The sequence below is a fragment of the Chiroxiphia lanceolata genome, chromosome Z (genome assembly GCF_009829145.1).
Source record: "Chiroxiphia lanceolata isolate bChiLan1 chromosome Z, bChiLan1.pri, whole genome shotgun sequence".
In the NCBI taxonomy this organism is placed as follows: Eukaryota; Metazoa; Chordata; class Aves; order Passeriformes; family Pipridae; genus Chiroxiphia; species Chiroxiphia lanceolata.
The window spans coordinates 25434890-25450831 of NC_045671.1; the positions used below are offsets into that span (position 1 = coordinate 25434890).

The following is a 15942-nucleotide window of genomic DNA, read 5'->3' on the forward strand; positions in this document are numbered from 1 at the left end:
TGCTCTGTCTCAGGCTGCTAGCTTAGCTTGGCAGCAGCTGTGAGGAGGGGGCAAGGTCACCCCCTCTGCATTCCTTTAATCGTCCCGGTCCAGCTTTCCAGGACGCCTGAGCTTTTCAGCTCTTTTCTGCAGTGCTGCTGCAGTTTTAGGACTTCCATTCAGTAGGAGTCCATCCTTTCCACTTAGGAAAGGTCACAAAAGGAATTTGGGGTTTTTGGTTCAGTTTCTTACCCCAACTCGGTCTCTGTAGAGCTTAGTTGTGCTCTCTCTGCTGCTGGCTCTCTCTCGGCTCTCTCAGACAACTCTGTGTCTTCCTTGGCTACATGTTTGTTGCTGCTTCTTCAGTTATCTCTTGGCTCTTAGCCACAATCTCTGGATGCTGCTGCTGCTCTGTCTCTGCTCACTCATGGTGGAGAAAACTTCTTTAGCTTTCAGCCACAGGTACTTAGCTCAGCCTTACGCTGTTCCAAGTCCCTGCAGCCCCCACCAGCCGGGGCTGGGGGCCAGAGCCCCCCAGGGGCTCCTGCCCTCTCTCCCCGTGGCTTTACAACATGGCTACTTCTTCTAACAACAACTACAACAACCTTCTCTTCCGTTCTGGTTGTGATGTGTTTATATTTTGCAGAAGCGCTCATTGGGTAAAACATCAAAACTTCAAGCGTCACCACCCCCTGGGGTTTTACCATTTTATAACTTCAGGGGGAAAACTGTTTCCCCCCACCACAGCATATAATGAATAAAGACTTACATATAGTTAACTATAATGTGTCAGCTTACCACATCAGGAAAATACTTCCTTCCACATATAAGTCTTTATATAAATTCCTGTTTTCTATGTGGCTCCATGGTTTGTATCCTGGTCTGCACTCCTGCAGGGGAAATTTCAGGGGAATGCAGGTTGGCAGGACCTCAGCAAGGCTCCTGTCCCACACCCTGCCCACAGCAGGATCAGTTGTATGGTCCTACCAGGCTCCTTGAGGCATTACCCAGACAGGACCTGAAAATTCCTCAAGGCATTACCCAGACAGGACCTGAAAATTCCTCAAGGCTGGAGGCAGCACAGATTTCCTGGATCCTAGCCCTGCTGCCAGGCTCTCCTCATGGGCTAGAGGCTTCTTTTTTGTCTGCCAGCTGAACCTCTGATGTTTCGCTTCATCACCATTGTATCTCATCTTCTCCCCATATGCAGCAATGAAGAGCCTTGCTCCTTGATGACCTCTTCGTTGATAGCAGAAGGCTGTGTCATGGGGTTATTTTTGGATCCTCCAATTACCCGTTCAGGTCAACTGATTTAGTTTAGCCACAATCTAAGCTTGTGGTTAAATTTAGACTCAAAGGTAAAACTTAAGAGATTATTGTGTCTGACCATTCAGGAGCCACTCTGGCAGTTACAGTCTCACCGCCCAAGACTTTCACTGCTGGGACCAAAGCCCCTTTACAGTGGGCACCTCCAGTGAGCTGATGGGTGTCCTGCCTCACTCCCTACACACTCATTCTCACTCAGTCAGACCAGGTTTTCTTATCAGTAACACAGTCAAAGCCCGAGCTGGTGCCTCCAAGGAAGAACCCTGAACACAGGAATCCCTGGGCTTTTATACCATCACAGTCAGTGCACTAGAAGGTCTCAGTCCTCCTCCTTGGCTTCTGCTGTCTCTGAGTGTCCAGTCACCTGGCTGGTGCCACAAGCCCCCATGCCCTTTATTAGACAAAAGTTCGGCACCAGTTCATGGCCTCTTGTCTTGGCTGCCACAACCCAGAGCTCAATCTGCACCTCGCTCTGCAGCCGCACACCAAGCTACCTGTGCTGAATGTGTTCCTCAACACCTCAATGCTGCAAGGCTGAAAGAGGCAATAGTTAAGCCAAGTTAGGAATGCACACCAGTGACAGACACACGCTGCCATGAAAAAAAATTATACCATGAGCAGGACCGGTGCTTTTTTTTTTTTTTTGAGTCCAAGTCACTGTGATTTTATGAGGCTTGGGTTTAGAATAGGTGCATAGCTCCGATCATCACTAGAGCCTATTTTTTAACAGGCTGTTTCCTGATCAATAATGATTTTAACTTCCAATATGGCCCTTCTGTGTGGCCTAGAACTCCGCAAACTCAAACCTAGCTGACTGACGAATTTTGAGATGGCTGCTGTTGCCTGAGTGAAATTTTGGACAAGCTTGGAGCCACAATAAGAGAAAAAGCTTGCGTGTACTTGAGAGTGGATTGACAAAGCTGTAATAACTAAGGGTCTACCAAGAGAGGAGTCTGAAGGGCACAGCAAGAACTTGGAAGTGTGCTTCCACATATAAATGCCAGGAATTGCAGCGTAGTCTAAAAATCTTGGGAAAGAGGACATGTAGACATTGAAAGATGAGGTTACAATGAATAAAAAGTGGTCTCTGAGCGTAGCTCTTTGAAGATATCTGCACTCTGCAGCTCGAAGAGTCAATGCAGACAAGCAGCTGAGGGAACAGGCAGGAAGCTGTACCCACACTCTTCAGTGCTGGGCTGGAAGCCATCTAAGTTTCCAAAAGCAAAGCTGAGAATGCTTCTCTTTTATTAGGTGGATAAGCCTGCAAAAAATAAACAAAGGTTAAAAATTAAGCTAAATTACACTCACATCTGGCAAATAAGGTCTGACTGGTTGCTGGACAACTGGAACAATACAGAAGACCAGGCCTTCTTTCATAGTCCATTCAGATTTTGAGCCTTCTAATTTGAATACACACACACACACACACACCCCCACACCCATGCAGCACTCAATGAGGGTGAAAGAAAACCAAAAGAACTAGTGCTGAGAGACTTAGGATGAATGTTGGGAATGTAGGAAGTCTGACAAGGTGTGGAAAAAACCCAACTCTGCTCAGCAATGGAAGTGCAGCAATACTACTACAAACCTTAAGAGGTTCTGAAAAGTTGCATTGCTATTCAAGTAAGTTGGCCTACATTGTTCAGGGCTGGAAGGATCCATGGGATGAATCTTAACATCCCTTAAGGCAGGAAGGTGTCCTAGCTGTCATCAGTCCATCATAGAACACATCAGCCATTTACTAATGTTACTGAATGGCTCCCGGGCCAACATCTACCCCATATGAGCAGGACAGGAATTTTGACCTGCCTACTGAAGTCTCTGCCTCTCAGAAGCTCTGCACAGAGGACGCTAGACTGCTGTGGGCAGCATGGCACTGCATGGGAGCCCTCAGCCCAGTGCTACGATCTCAAATGAAAAACGAGCAGGAGGAAAAGTGTATCATTGCACTGTGCTGCTGCGTGGGAAACACCTCAGATTTCATCTCTCGGCACAGGGACAAAAAGACGCAAAGCTATATAGACAGAGAAGTATTTCAACAGTGGCATTTGGTGTCAAAACTAGTTGCTGCTGAACTCAATGACCTGCAGTGCCAGAAGCATATGGTCAGAGACAAACTACACCAAATTGCTGTCACATGTGTGTAGCAACTTCAATAAATAAGCCACTGAGGAATGATATTAGGAGAGCTGAAATCATGATGACCCTGTTCTGGTTCAGAGGCAGGAAGTGTGATCTTGCTGCACTCTGTTTTTCTCTTGTTGGACAAAGTAGCTCCTGATGAGGCACTCCTCAGTGCCAGAAGGGATGCATCACTTGCTGGCTGAGATCTCACAGAAACTGAAAGGAGCTGCAGCATCTCAGGTCAAACATTACAATCTACAGAAGGTGACCCAGAAAAGACAAAGCAGCTTACTTGTCTGGAGGCTGTTTGGCTGGCCTACTTTGAAGGGTGGTATCCAGAATTTTTCAAAGCACAAAGGTTGGCAGCCAGGTTTTTGTTGTCATCTGAGGTTCTGTACATGAGAGATACACTACCTCACTCAGCTGCGTTAAGAATGATGTGCTCTTGAAAAATCATGGAGAAACCTCTGGCTTTACACACTCTAAGGTTTAAATAAGAAAGTACGCTGCAGCTGAGGAACATTTAGCAATGCAAATCAAGTATAGGAAACTTTGAGGAAAAATGTAAGTAGCAGGGAGCTTAGGTGAAGAAAAAGAGGTTGATGCACAGACTAGAGAATTTACTTTCCTTCACATTAGTGCTGGTTCTCTAGAGTTTGCAGGCAAGAAAAGAGGACTGGACAAGCACACTGTTACAGTGCACTATCTAATATCAAGACCTGACCACAAAGCAGGTGGCACAAAGCAGTCTAACAATCAAATAAGTCTGTTGGAACTAAAATCCAGGGAAAGAAGCCAACATTTTGGGTGTTCGTTCCCAAGACACATAAAAGCTGTGCAATGACAGAATGGCAGTGTGGTACAAACGAGGAAAGGACCCTCTTCCAGCTACTTGCTGACATGTGTGAGTGATTGCAGAGCAGCAGATGTGATACAAGTTTACCCAGGTTCTGTTCTGCTAAGTAGGAAATCTATTGAGATTCTGCTGCCCGCTGAGGAAGAAAGACAGTATGCTCAGAAAATCTTCTTAAATCTCAGAGTGCTAATGCTAGGTCTGTCTCCAGCTTTGTCAGAAGGTAGAAATATAGACATTTTTTTCCTGCCTGTCAGTGAAGGTAAAAAAAAAAAAAAAGCACATCTCACAATAACTCAGGAATTTAGTTGTTTTACTCTCTGGTTTAAACAACTGGCAAAGTAAAGAATGGACCAAATAGGACCAGAGTTTAGGAGGGAGATGTATCTTTCAGGTCTCTGGGATTTGCTAGACAGTTCTCTGAGGCACAATTAGTGTTCTATCTATGGTCAAAGTTACACATTATCACTATTTGAGGTTCTTGTCTCTAACTATACCACAATCAACACATTCCATAATGCTTTACATGAAAGTTCCATGAGGTTTAAAAGAAGACAGTAGCAGGCAACAGAGATGGAAAACCTGTTGTTACGTACTGCTGTGAATTATTCCCATGCCTTTGGGCATTGTTCAAGGAGCTTAAAGTCAGACCTGAATCACACTACACATACACCCACAAATAACACACTACAAATACCCCCACAGTGAAAAAAATTCCCCAAATCACCCAGAATACACTCATGAACACACAAATGGCACTGCTAATATGGAAATGTGCTGGTATACTATTTTTTACTTATGAATTCAAAATACTGCTCAGAAGATGGCTCACATATCTTATTAGATTACCCAAAAACTGGGCACTTCCTGTGCATTAAGACTACAACAGGACTCTAAGCAATCTCTGTAAGCAGCAAGTTGCTCAAACAATACTTTTCTCAATACCTAATTTCTCTGTGAAAGAAATGGGTGAAAAACCTCAACTTCTGCCTTGTAAAAAAGTGTATGTTTCTGAACACTTGTGATGGTAAGCACATTGTGCTGCTTTGAACTGCTGCATTCACATTTATGCTGCTAGATATATGTGGCAGCACTCCCCAAGGTGCTTTCAGTCCTTGTGGTCTGCTATGTGGATCAATACCCAACTCAGTCATTATTTTACGTTTTTAGCTATCTGCTTCAAAGCGTGTTTGCTTCCTCTACCTATTAGTCGGACACCTCATTTTACATAAAAGGCTTGTTTCTGATCTTAAAAAAGTATCTTTGGACACTGAGTCATGTGAGCAGTAAGTAGATGGCCCCCTTTAAATCTATTGCAATCAAGTGACATGTAATTGTCACCTTTGGCTATATTGCAGAGAAACCACTATAAAATACAGCCTAGTGTCTCAAAAGATCTTCAGTCTTTGAACACTCCACTTGCTTTAAAAGAAAGAAAACCTTTGCACATTACAATACATAAATACTTCCTTACTCTGAAATAGACTTAATTTCTATCTATGCCCTCTGCCTGTGCCATGGCTGACCTGCTAAAGCTGTTACAGACTGTGATGCCTATTAAAAAATCAAATGAAAACACAAATTTCACCATTTCTCTGGGTTGACTCATACCTCCGAAAAAAGCCTGTTTATTTTAGATAACGGCTGATTTTTCTATTTCAGCCTGAAACAGTTCCTCTCAAACACCGATTTCCACTGGAAACGTAACCCAGCAAGTTAAACTTCAGATTGCTCCATTCAAGACTTAAGCTCACAAATTTATGGTTTTAACTACATCTTTGTTTCACACAAGCCTGCTATCACCATATTCACCTTTCCCAGTATTCCTTTTTAAAAGCTTGGGAGATGGTTTTCTAGCAAAACAATGCATACAGGCTAATTTTCAGTTTCATCAAGCATGGCATTTTCACATTGATCTTTTTCTTAGGGTTTCTATGTAACTCTTATTTTTCACCTTACTACTAAGAAATCTTACCTCCAAAAGCCTTTGATCCTGCTCAAAACTAAGGAATACTTCCCCTCAAACTTCTCCTGTATTCTTCTAGGAAATCCTAATATAAACTAGGAGTCTCCAAAACCAAAACTATTTGTGAGGTGAAGTTGGTGGAACCCAACCTATAGAAGTTTAGCTAACTTGTTGCAAACAACCTCCCAAAACTATACCAGAATTTTACAGAGTTTTTTCACTCAGAGTGGCAAAAAGCATCTTAGAGTAGATGTAACAATGATGTTTAAGAAGAAAACTCATCTCTTCATAAATATTGTTGTGACAATGACAGAAGAGATGGTGTTTTTCATCTGGAAGATAACAGCCTTCATAGTGAATATCCATTCTGCCCTCTTTCTACTGAATAAATTTGATGTCTTTAAAAAAATAAAAAGATTGATAGATGCCTAATTGCTGCAGTAACAATATCATCTTAGGAAAAGGAATAAAGAAGTGATGTGATAATTGCAGGAAGCAGTAGTCCGATCAAGGAATACTTGTCAAAAGACAATTTGAAGAACAAAGCCAAAGGTAACAACTCCGCAGTTTAAGCCATGAAGCATACTCTGAGTCAACTCCTGCTACAAAGATAAGTTACCATGGGCATTATAGAGGTCAGAAAAAAAACAACCCTCATGTCTTGAACAATATAGCTAGAATGCTACTTGATACAGCTGAGAAAAACAGACAGGAAGGCAAAAGGATTAGGAACTACAAAGATGAAATTAGCCATCTATAAACACAGTAACAATTTGCAACTTAAAATCTGAATTAGTGTAGACCAGCATACCATAAGAACGCACAGAAATAGGTCTGAATATCTGTACAGTAAGTTGCTTGATACACATCCCACACTCTCACTCAGCAGTAGTAGGGAAAAATGGGGAAGTAAACAATGAATAACAGAAGTGTTAGTACTCTAACTATTTAACTCCATTCATGAATATGAAGAAATATTCATATTTTAAATGTCATGTTATGGTAAAGTTTCTAGAAAGACAATACTGCATAAAAACAATTCAGCAATTACAAAGAAATGTAAAAAGTGGGGTCAAACTAACTGGCAAGATGAGTCAGTGTCAAGTGGAGTTTCAACTGGCAAAATATTCTTTCTGTAGAGCTTTGCAACATGGACCCCCTTTCAAGAATTTTGTTGAGTGTTACAAGGAAGTTGGAGAGGGACTCTTCACTAGAAACTTAGCGACACGAGTAGCAGTAAAAAGTTCAAATGGAAAGAGGAGAAATTTAGGTTAGAAATTCTTCCCTGCGGAGGTAGTGAGATGGTGGAACAGGTTGCCCAGAGAAGTTGTCGGTGCCCCATGCCTGGCAGTGTTTAAGGCCAGTTTGGATGGGGCATTGAGCAACCTGATCTAGTGGAAGGTGATCCTGTCTATGGCAAAGGGGTGGAACTAGAATGCTCTCTAAGGTCCCTTCCAACACAAGCCATTCTATGTTTGTCTTGTTGACAGTCGAAGAGTAATTCCATAACACTTAGTATAATTACATTTTAATGAAATACTGAAATTCTTCCTAAAGTGTTACAAAGATATAATACATCTGTAATATAAGTGTTAAGGCTCAACATTAAAATGAAAAGACTTAGTAAAAAATATAGATTAGAAGTTACTACAGCAAAACAAAGTCATTGCAATTACATTTGTGGGTTTTTTTGTTGTGTTTTTTTTTTAAAGAAAACCAGCAATATTGACTGGCACATACAGACAAGATAAAATACAGTGAGAGTTTTCTTCCTCCATACAGTATTCAATCAAACAGCACTGCAACAAACATTGATTGCATGCATGAGTGCAGAGAGAATTTTAAACTCTGCATATAGTACTGATTTCAGCTTTTGTACAGCCCCATTTGCAACACATTCCTGCCAAACCCAGAGACTCCCGTTTTCTTCTCGGAAACCTGGCCCAAAGATAACTGCTTGATTCCATGGGATTTGCATTTCCCGTTCCTCCCCTGTCCTTTCGATCAGCTTCCTCTACCTGGCGAACAAGTTCTTTGAAGTTGTCTGCCACAGGTACATATTCATTAAAGTAATTTAAACTATATAAGTCCTTAAATGTCTCCCATCCAAGAACTGGGCTGCTTCTCTGCAGCTGTTCCACTTCAGGATCTAAAACTGATTGCAGGTTGAAGCTTCCAAGTAGTTTGTTACTTGCTGTTTGCGCAGCACCTGTTTAAAGAGAAGACATTTTTAAGTTCAGACTGCCGGAGCATTAAAAGAGCATACAATTCTAAGAAACAGCAATAAAACCTATTCAGTTAGTATCAAGTGAAGTACTATTATCAGGCACTTCAGAGTCTCCACACTATGCCTTACCTGTAGCTTACTTTTAGTGGAATCTATGTTTTAAAGTCTGTACTGCCTATTAGACAAAGAGAGTACACAGCTACAACTGTGACTAAAGTAAAGGCATCCTATCACAACTGCAGTGTTACTGACGGAGAAATCTCAATTTTTCCACAGAAACAAAATTCTGTTGTAAAGACACGTATCCAGAAATATCACAGAGCTATGTCGTGTGGCACATGAATTACATTAGACCACTCCTCCCCTGTGCATAACCACACAAACTAGCATTGTGTGAAGAACAAATGTAGGAAGGACTAAATAAGCAAAAATCATATGTAAACTGCTTCTTACAGATTGCATTTTTCTATAGTTATTTTTAGCTGATGGTTTTCACTCATTTCTTTTCAAGGCATAGCAGAGGCTTGCAGAATTTACTTATGATGTGCTTCATCTCACTGTGTTCTCAAAAAAGTGTTCTCAAAAATCTAGCTCTACTTCCTTTCATCTCATGCTGTTTCTCTTTATTTTAATTCTCCAAGGGAAGTGGCATTGCTTACTACAGCTAATGTGAAAGAATCCAAAGTAAGCCTTTTTTTGTGATCTTAATACTGCTAATATGGTTTTTTTTTTTGTTTCAGAAAGCTGAAAGAAAACGAGACGATCCAGTGAATGTTATATTCACTTTAATATGGGCAATTAATATACAGTAGCTAACTTTCAGATAGAACAGCTGCCTGAGTATGTACAAAAATAAAAGCGGTTGCAGTTACTTTACTAATTAGACAGTGACTGCTATTTAGTAGTCTTTTGGGGTGGGGAAGACTTTAGTTAGACATCATGCAGCACAGTGAGAGCTCCTCAGTGACTACTGTTCTCAGAAGCTGCAGTTAATAAAAGGAAAACAAAGTTTGCTGGGAAAGCACATAATCCTCACAGAGGCTGTAGACAAACAATTTGTTATAATTACAAAGGTAACTTTTATCTTCTACTCAACACCCAGAAAACTCAGAATACTAGCTTCATTACCTGCCTGAGGTCTTAGGTTATTTCATTAACGGTGTGTTTAATTAAAAAAAAAAAAAGCTCTTTCATTGCACATTTTAGCCTTAATTCCAACTTTTATCCTTATTAAATAGTAGTTTCACAATTCAAAATATCGACATAAATGAGAGTCACCACTTAAAATTACTGTTACCTTACTGCTCCTGTAGTTTGCAAACACAGCCCAAAAGAGATCTGCTAACACTTTCTTAACATACTGGGCATCGGATATGCGACAGCAAAACTCTAAGGAATATTTTACCCATTAAGTGTTTCACCACAGACCCCTAAAGCAGTTCTTGCTGTCTAAATCATAACCTGAAGCACCAGAGAGTCCCACCCATCCTCCAAAGTGCCAACTCTTTGGTGTAGAGCAGCACAAGCGAGTGATAAAATCCCGCGCGATTCCACATCCACGGCGGTCCCACACGTCCCCCGGGAGCTCTGCCGTGGACCACGGCGTCAGAGCTCCTGGCAGGGAGGGAGATCCGAGCTGGGCTCCCCCCGCAACCGAGGACTTACTGAGCATTCCCCACCGCTTCCCAGGGCGCATCAGCCCTCCCTGCATGGCCAAGAGGGGGGAAATGAGTGATTTTGTGGGATTTTAAAGTACAAGCGCCTTGGCCGCCAGCAGCCCTGAGCAGCAGCGCGGTATCCGAACTGACCAAAAACTTTGCGGGTTATCCCGGCTAATAACGCCTCGGCGCCTCCCGTGCCTTTCTCTCTGAATCACGAGGGTGTCCTTCCTTAATTCATGGAAAATGCCGACGAGGAACGAGAAGAAAAGCAAGAGAGGGACGGGTACGCTCCGCGGCTCAGGGCGGGAAGAGCGAACGGCACCGAGGGGCGCTCGCCCTTCCCCGCTCCCTCCCATCCTGCCCGTTTCTTCTCACAGGCCCTGGCTCGGGAGCGAGCGAAGAGCCCCAACAGCCGCCGCCGCCCGTCCGCTCGCCCCTCGCCTGCGCTCTCGGGACACTCACCGGCCGCGGGCGCCGGATCCACCGCCAGCAGGGAGAGCCGCTTCCAGCGGGACCCGCCGCAGGTGAAGATGACGGCGCGGATGAACTCCCGGCCGCACAGTTTCACCCCGTACGCGTCCCCCTCGCCCGCGGGCAGCGCGGCGCCGGGACGCCCCGGCGGTGCGGCGCACACCAGTGCCACCGCGGCGCACAGCAGTCGCAGCCTGGCCGCCCCCATCGCGCCGTCCCCGTCCCGCGGGCGCGTTCCCAGCAGACCCAACGCCCGCCCCCACTCCCGCGACCGCGGCGTCCAGCCCAGACCCTCTGCCCGCTGCCCGCCTTTTATGCGCTGCGGGCGGCGCTAAGTCACCGCCCCGGCCCCGGCTCCGTGCCCCCTCCCCTTCCCCGGTCCCGCCGCTGCCGTCTCTCGTCAGGCGATCACCGTGCCTGAAGCCGGCGTCGAGGAGCCCTCGGGAAGCGCTCCTCCGTGTTCCTGCCCCTTGCTAGCTGCCGCGGCTCTTCACGCAGCCGGTGAAGATGCACCTCACCTTCGGCCTCCCGCCTCGGGCTCCCGGCCCCCCACCGACCCGGAGACACAATCCATCCCCTCTGTTGGGTCTGCACCTCAGTTTTTCCTGTTTGTGGTCAGGTGGTAGTTACCAATGCCCTCTCGAATTGTTCTGAAAATGTGAAAAACATCAGCTCAGCTGTTTTTTTCCCTAGCAGGTCTCGTAACTACTTCTACATCCTAAAAATGCCTGACGCAAAAAGAAGCAAGAAAAGCAAAATAAATGGTCTTCCACAGGATTACTTTAGCTGTCGATACTTGAGGTGGGATTTCATAGCCTGAATTCCTCTCAAGTTTGTTGTTCTGGAGGCCTGAGTTCAGTGGCAGCCATAGGCACCCAAGTGTCAGAGATGCCTTGGCTCCAACATGTGTGTCCTGGGGATGTGGAGTTCCACAGCTGTGTGTCTCACCAGCAGGCCCCAGCAGGCTCTCACTGGCAAGGGTGGTGTTCTTCAGACCACCAGGTAGAAACTATGCACCCTGTGAAAGTAAACCTTGCTTCGGGATTTGTTTTTTTCCCCAGCACAATAGGATACAAAGTGACTGCTTTTATAAAGTCATACTGTGGAGAACCAGGAAAGTTCATCTCTCTTAAAATATTTTGAAGCTGTTTTCTGTAGATCCTTTTGCATAAGGGCTATGCTTTCTATCCCCAGAGTACTGTTAGCATATAGAAAGAAAACCCCTCAAAACTCAATCTAGAAGGAAGGCAAAGAGAAGACCTACATCTGCAGACTCCTACTGTGCGTACGAAGTCGACTGATTCACTTGTGCTGGCAGTGAAGACATAGTCTCCAATCACCTCTTCAAGGAGGACTTGGTGTTTTACACTGAGTTGGATCTAGAATGAGACTGTGCAGGTCTAAAATTGGGAGCAACCTGTGAAGTTGTTATTGTGGTTAAACCCCAGCCACCCACCAAGCCCCATACAGCCACTCACTCACTCCCCCACCAGCGGGATCAGGAAGAGAATAGGAAGGGTAAAAGCCAGAAAACTTATGAGTTCAGATAAAGACAGTTTAATAGGGAAAGAAAAAGTCATACACACAAGCAAAGCAAAACAAGGAAGTAATCCACTGCTTCCCATGGGCAGGCAGGTGTTGAGCCATCTCCAGGAAAGCAGGGCCCCATCGCACCTAACAGTCACTTGGGAAGACAAACACCATCATTCCAAACATCTTCCCCCTTCCTTCTTCTTCCTCCCCACTTTATATACTGAGCATGATGTCATATGGTCTGGAATATCCCTTTGGTCAGTTTGGGATCACCTGTCTTGGCTGTGTCTCCTTCCAACCTCCCATGAACTCCCAACTTTCTCAGCAGCGTGGCAACATGGAAAGCAGAAAAGGCCTTGGCTCTGTGCAAACACTGCTCAGCAATAACAAAAACATCTCCGTATTATCAACCCTGTGTTCAGCACAAATCCAAAACACAGCCCCATACCAGCCATTGTGAAGAAAATCAACTCTAGGCCAGCCAAAACTAGCACAGTTGTCTACATTTGACCTTCCTTTTTAGTCCAGTCTTAAGTGTTTAGACAGTGGTACGTCTTCAACAGTAGGCACCATCATCCAGATGTTAGTAGGATGCAATCTGCAGAAGTGGAGACTGCTAATCTGAAGTTCCTGAAGAAAAAAACCTTGACCTGTTTTTCCCTCAGTTGAAGTCTTACCTACTATTCTGTTACAGACAACTTGTGCGGAAATAACCACACCTTGCATTTTGAGAGAGCAGCACCTTGATTTTGTCTTGTGACTTTTTCTGAAAATACCCATCCCATTAGTGAACTTACTTATTGATTGTAAGCAGTATTCTAGATAAGGGAATTGTTTTCAGTGACTGGAAACCTGAAGTCATGCAAAAGCACTAGCAGGACAGGGCAATAAGGAAAGTGCCTCCTGAGCTGGGCAGTGACTGGCCTGATGACTCACTTAGCTTGTAAACTAATGTAATTGATTTTATACCCTACTTTGATGCCCATGCCCAATATTTTTTCCAGTCTCTAAAAGCAGTAAAATGTCAAATGTGTCTATCTCAGAGTTTTTACCAGGAAATTTCAAGAGAAGTTCCCAGATAGCAGGCTGATTTGTCAGTCTAGCTGGAAAATTCCTGACTCTCCATACGCTTCAGTTTCAAATTTAACTGGACCATTAGTTACTGTGGCATCCCATCTAGCTCCCCCTAGCAAAGGCAGACATTATGATGGGGTTTTTTTTTAAGAACACCACTTTTGCAACTACCTGAAGAACATAACCTCTAATGGCAGCTGCTAAATGCAAGCACTTAAGAGACTGGAAAACAAATAGTTCACAACAGCTAGTATTCTGACCTCACTGCTTCTTCACCAGGGCTACTGAATGTAAAAGACAATACTTTCTGTGCTTTCCGTTAAGCTTGTTGGTATTTGATAGAGCACGAGTTGTCAAAGAGACCTTGGAGGGAATACCTTTTCAAGACATTCCTAATGCCTCAGGGAAGCCTCACTGCAGCATTCTTCATCACTCTTGCTGAAAAGCATAGGCTGTGAATGCTCTCTTCCTAGGATTAAAGACTGCAACACCAGGCACCGAGTTAATGAGTTTTATTAAGGATCATATCTGAACGAGGTGGCAGTAGCTTGACATAGCTTAATGTTACTATGCTTAATGCAGTTTCATTAGTAGGGTGCTCATGTATTGCGCGGTATTTTCCCTCCAGCCATATTTTAGCAACACTGCCTTTGCATCTAGGGCTTTTAACTCCATTTACTGTGAGTAGGTTAAAAAGAAACTTGCTATGTTAGTGATATAACTTCAAATCATAGAGGATTCTGTACAGAAAAGCCTAACTGGCAATCTCTCAGTTCTTTGCCATGAAATTAAATGAAGTCATAGGCTAGGTGTGTGTATCTGTTCACCATAGCTAGAAAAACTACTTCTATTTAAAACAAAACATGCAGAAGAAAATTAATAATTTAAATACAAAAAATCTGAAGTAACTATACATATTCTTACTGCCTGTTTTATAAAGAAGAAAAGACAACAGCAGAGCAAAGAAATTAATTTCCATTCATGATCTGTAGGATGCTACAAGACAAGTACATCCAATGTACTGGCTCAATGCAAGTATTTTGTATCTTTCAGTTTCCTAAACCAAGGTAAAAATAATTGTACTATTTCTCTCCTTCCACTAAATTATTAATCTGTTGTGAAACAGCAAACTTTATAGAGGGTAGAAGATGTTTCACAAAAACTGCTGGCTAAATTAAATGGCTTTAACAATACCTCAATAGCCTTGAATACCTTGAAGACTTATTCCCATGTTAAATGACAGAAAATCTACACAGAAGATCAGTGCTAGGACAGAAATGTACAGACTTAATTAGATTTTTTGCAGAGACTTTGTCTCAAATTCATGCAATTCACTACTGCAAGAACTACTTAGTTTTTGAAAGCTGCTCAAACATGAATTTAAAATATTTCTTAAATTATTTCTTATTTGCTTAGCACCACACAGGATTCTTTAGGAAAGGAAAAATACCACTGTATCCATGTGATTGGTGATCAAGTACCAGCATTATCCAGTTATCTTCATTGTGGGGTTTAGAAAGAAATTCAACCTGAAGAAGGCTTATAATTAAAAAATTAAGAAATCCATGCATTATTGCATAATGAAGACTAAGACTGATTAGTCTTGCAAATAAATAATAATGCAGAAACAATCTTTTTTGTATATGTCCATGTAAGTGCTTTCCTTTTCTACTTTTAAAAGCAGTGATGTGCGGTCACAACCATAAAATAACTTCAAAACATTTAGAAAGAGGCTGGAATTTTCAACTTTCCCTATTGTAAGGAAGTGTACCAAACTGGATTCCCCAACTGGCTTTGTTTGTTTCTCCTCAGTACTCATGTATCCCATCAAAATCAGATTAACAAGAGAAGTGTGGGGAAGGCACTTGGGGCTCACAGATATATATCCATAATTAGAACACAAGGAGTTTTGACATCCTAATCATGACTGACCTGTCAGTTTCCTGGGATAATCCTGCTCCAAGTGATACTGACTCAGGATACATGGTTATCAGACATTATAATCAGGAAAACCAACAGGATTAAGGTGCTAAAACTAGTGCCTTCAGGCCAGAACAAGGTCCCCCTGGAGTTACTCTCCTTTTTTTCCCCAGCGATTCATGGAAACAGAGACAGTTGCTGTGATGTATTAAAGTAAGTCTAACAGTTGAGACCAGTTAAGCCCAAATGACAGAAAGAACAGGATGTTTTAGGTGTTTTATTTATTTCCCTAACAGGTATGATGATTATGGGCAACTTGTGCTGTAAACATCTATTTCCCTTTACTAAACCTAGTCACAGGTAAGCTTTCCTGCTTTCTTTCATTGTTCTCTGAAGCAAATCATACCATTAAACCACTCTGTTCCTGTCACTATGTGACTGATATGACTGGGGATGGCACATGCAAACATTTTGATTAATACACTGGCAGTAGAATAAACACCCTGTAATGAAGAATGAGCATCTTCAAAACAAAAGCATGCATTTATCAAGGAAAAAAAGCAAAGCTAACAGTAAAAAAATAAAGGCAATAAAGGTGACTAACCCTTAACTTCTTGATGATCTTTGGCACATTCTATGTAGCCCATTTAAATCCACTTCTGGATTTGCATTATACTGGCCTGCTTAGAGCCTGTATTTTTTCTCTTACAAATTTGGTAACTTTCACTGATATTTACTGTGTAATGCTGAATTAAACTTGCCCCATTTCTGTCACTTTTTAGTGTGGAGTCTTGCAATGGGTTAACAC

The 15942-nt window shown here is 42.9% G+C and overlaps 1 protein-coding gene across 1 annotated transcript; it reads right to left on the minus strand.

Moving 5' to 3' along the window:
* Window positions 1–7215: 7215 nt before the first annotated feature.
* LOC116781196 (relaxin-3-like) lies at window positions 7216–10842 on the minus strand. Its single transcript, XM_032676846.1, has 2 exons — window positions 10599–10842; window positions 7216–8457 (listed from the first exon to the last, which is right to left on the minus strand). The coding sequence occupies exons 1-2, from the start codon at window positions 10813–10815 to the stop codon at window positions 8090–8092; spliced, it is 585 nt and encodes a 194-aa protein (XP_032532737.1). The 5' UTR covers window positions 10816–10842; the 3' UTR covers window positions 7216–8089.
* Window positions 10843–15942: the final 5100 nt, after the last annotated feature.